Source organism: Penaeus monodon, chromosome 12 (assembly GCF_015228065.2).
Source record: "Penaeus monodon isolate SGIC_2016 chromosome 12, NSTDA_Pmon_1, whole genome shotgun sequence".
NCBI classification, from domain to species: domain Eukaryota; kingdom Metazoa; phylum Arthropoda; class Malacostraca; order Decapoda; family Penaeidae; genus Penaeus; species Penaeus monodon.
In genome coordinates this window covers 8,053,788-8,056,287 of record NC_051397.1, presented here as the reverse complement: position 1 = coordinate 8,056,287, position 2,500 = coordinate 8,053,788, and the positions used below count along the sequence as shown (strand labels likewise).

General features: G+C 36.6%; 1 protein-coding gene across 2 annotated transcripts in view; it reads left to right on the top strand.

Moving 5' to 3' along the window:
• Positions 1-2,500, top strand: part of LOC119579247 (D-beta-hydroxybutyrate dehydrogenase, mitochondrial-like) — a 144,825-nt gene that overhangs the window by 128,318 nt on the left and 14,007 nt on the right. For both annotated transcript variants that reach the window (XM_037926987.1, XM_037926988.1), the window contains one exon: positions 1,966-2,108. In XM_037926987.1, the coding sequence (XP_037782915.1) occupies positions 1,966-2,108 (143 nt within the window). The remainder of the gene's footprint in view (positions 1-1,965; positions 2,109-2,500) is intronic.

Genomic DNA, 2,500 nt, shown 5'->3' with positions numbered 1-2,500 from the left:
CTGTCGAAACTGAGATAGAAAACGGGATATGGAGGCTGATCTCATCTCTTTTTTTTGGGGTATGATTTTTAATTCTGTTTTTTTTATTTTTTTATTTTGTTATTGTTATTTTACTTTTCAATTTATTTTTTGTCTGTCATTTTTTATTATATTTTTTCTTCCTCTTTTTTATTCTGTGACTTTAATGAAATTCAAGAAACAGTGATATGAAATATGTACATCCCTCTCTCTCTCTCTCTCTCTCTCTCTCTCTCTCTCTATCTGTCTATCTTCTATCTATCTATCTATCTATCTCTATCTATCTATCTATCTATCTATCTCTATCTTTCTATCTGTCTATCCATTTATCTATCAATCTCTATCTGTCTCTCTCATTCTCTCTTTCTATTCCTCCCCCTTCTCCCCCCCCCCTATTCTTCCCCTCCTCTCTCTCTCTCTCCTCTCTCTCTCTCTCTCTCTCTCTCTCTCTCTTCTCTCTCTCTCTCTCTCTCCATCTCTACTCTCTCCTTCTCCTCCCTCTCCCCCTCCTTCCTTCTCCCTCCCTCTCTCTCCCCCTCTCTCTCCCCCTCCCTCCCTCCCTCTCTCTCTCCCTCTTTCTCCCTCTGAGCATCATTCATGACCCACTTACGCCGAGACCTCATCTCCCTCAGCCATCTCCAGGTTGCAATTCGTTACACAGCAATAAAGAAAGAGAGAGAGAGAGATTAAGGAGGTCTGTTATAGAGGTTAGTTTTGGGGTTTCGGGTTATATTTTTTCACTAATGTCAGAGTTGTGGTACTTAGAATGTTATGAATGTGCCTCTCTTTCTGCTTGTGTGTAATGCGTGTGCGTCTGTCTGTCTGCTTGTCTGTTGGTCTGGGTGTTTCTGTTTTTTTGTTTTTTGTCTCTCTTTCTCTCTCTTTCTTTCTCTCTCTCTCTCTCTCTCTCTCTCTCTCTCTCTCTCTCTCTCTCTCTCCTCTCTCTCTCTCTCTCTCTCTCTCTTTCTTTCTGAATGCGCCTCTCTCTGTTTGTCTGTAATGTGTGTGCGTTCTTCTTTGTGTGTGTGTGTGTGTTGTGTGTGTGTGTGTGTGTGTGTGTGTGTGTCTTTTGTTGTGTGTGTTCTCTCTCTCTCTCTTCTCTCTCTCTCTCTCTCTCTCTCTCTCTCTCTCTCTCTCCTCTCTCTCTCTCTCTCTCTCTCTCTCTCTCTCTGCAATCTTCCCCAGCTGAGTGGATCTTTTTCTTGCACGTTGCAACATAGGTGACGAGCGTAATTCTATTCGTTTATAAATCCATCCAACTATTTTTTGTCAGCAGTTAGATATGTTAGATATTTTAATTAGAAATATTGATAATTCTCTATAGTGTAGTTTCTATAGTATATATACACGACATACATATTAGAAGCAATATAATTAAGATTGAAAAAAAAAATTAAGAGGAAATATAATATGTTTACAAATATGTATTTTCTTTTGTTTTCTTTTTATTACAAAAAATGATAAATTTGTTACAAAACAGTCTGCGATTATGATGATCATTATTATTACTATTATAATTATTGATAACATTGATGATAGTAAATATAATAATAATAATAATAATAATAATAATAATAATAATAATAATAATAATAATAATAATAATAATAATAAAATAATAATAATAATAATAATAATAATAAAATAATAATAATAATAATAACAATAATAATAATAATAATAACAATAATAATAACAACAATAACAATAAATAATAACAATAACAAAATGTATATTAAAGATAATAATACCACACTTCTTCAGGACAAAACAACTTGAATATCGAAAAAAAATCTAATAAACAAGCAATGAAAAAAAAAACACCAAACATAAACAAGGAAAATAAAACACACACACACACATCCCCCCATCCCCCCCCCAAAAAAAAAAAATAAATAAAAAATAAAAACACATATCCTTTTTTTTTTTTTTTTTTTTTTTTTTCAGGCACGAGTATTTTCACCGAGAAGACGATTCAAAACGACGCCTCGAGAATGTGGAATGCTATGAGCGAGGACGTGAGGGCAGACTACGGTAGACAGCATTTCGAGGCTCGAGTCGGTCTCATGAGGAAATATGCTACGGGCGGGGTACGTGTCCGTGGCCGGGGTGGAGTGGGGGTGGGGGTGGGGGTGGGTAGGGTAGGGTAGGGTAGGGTAGGGTAGGGTGGGGTGGGGGGTAGGGGTGTGGGGGGGTTGTTTTGGTTTGTTCGTAATTGATGTGGGTGGGGGGTGGGGTGGGGGTGGTTGTTTGTAATTAATATGGGTGGGGGTGTTGATTGATGCGTGTTTCTTTGGATTTGTTTGTAATTAACGTGGGGGGGGGTTGTTTGTTTGGATTTGTTTGTAATAAATGATGGTTGGTTTGGTAGTAATGATGGTGGTTTGTGTTTGTTTGTGTTTGTATTTGTTAATTAATGATGGTTGGTTTGGTGATAATGTTAATGATTTGTGTTTGTTTGTTTGTTTGTTTAGATTTTCGG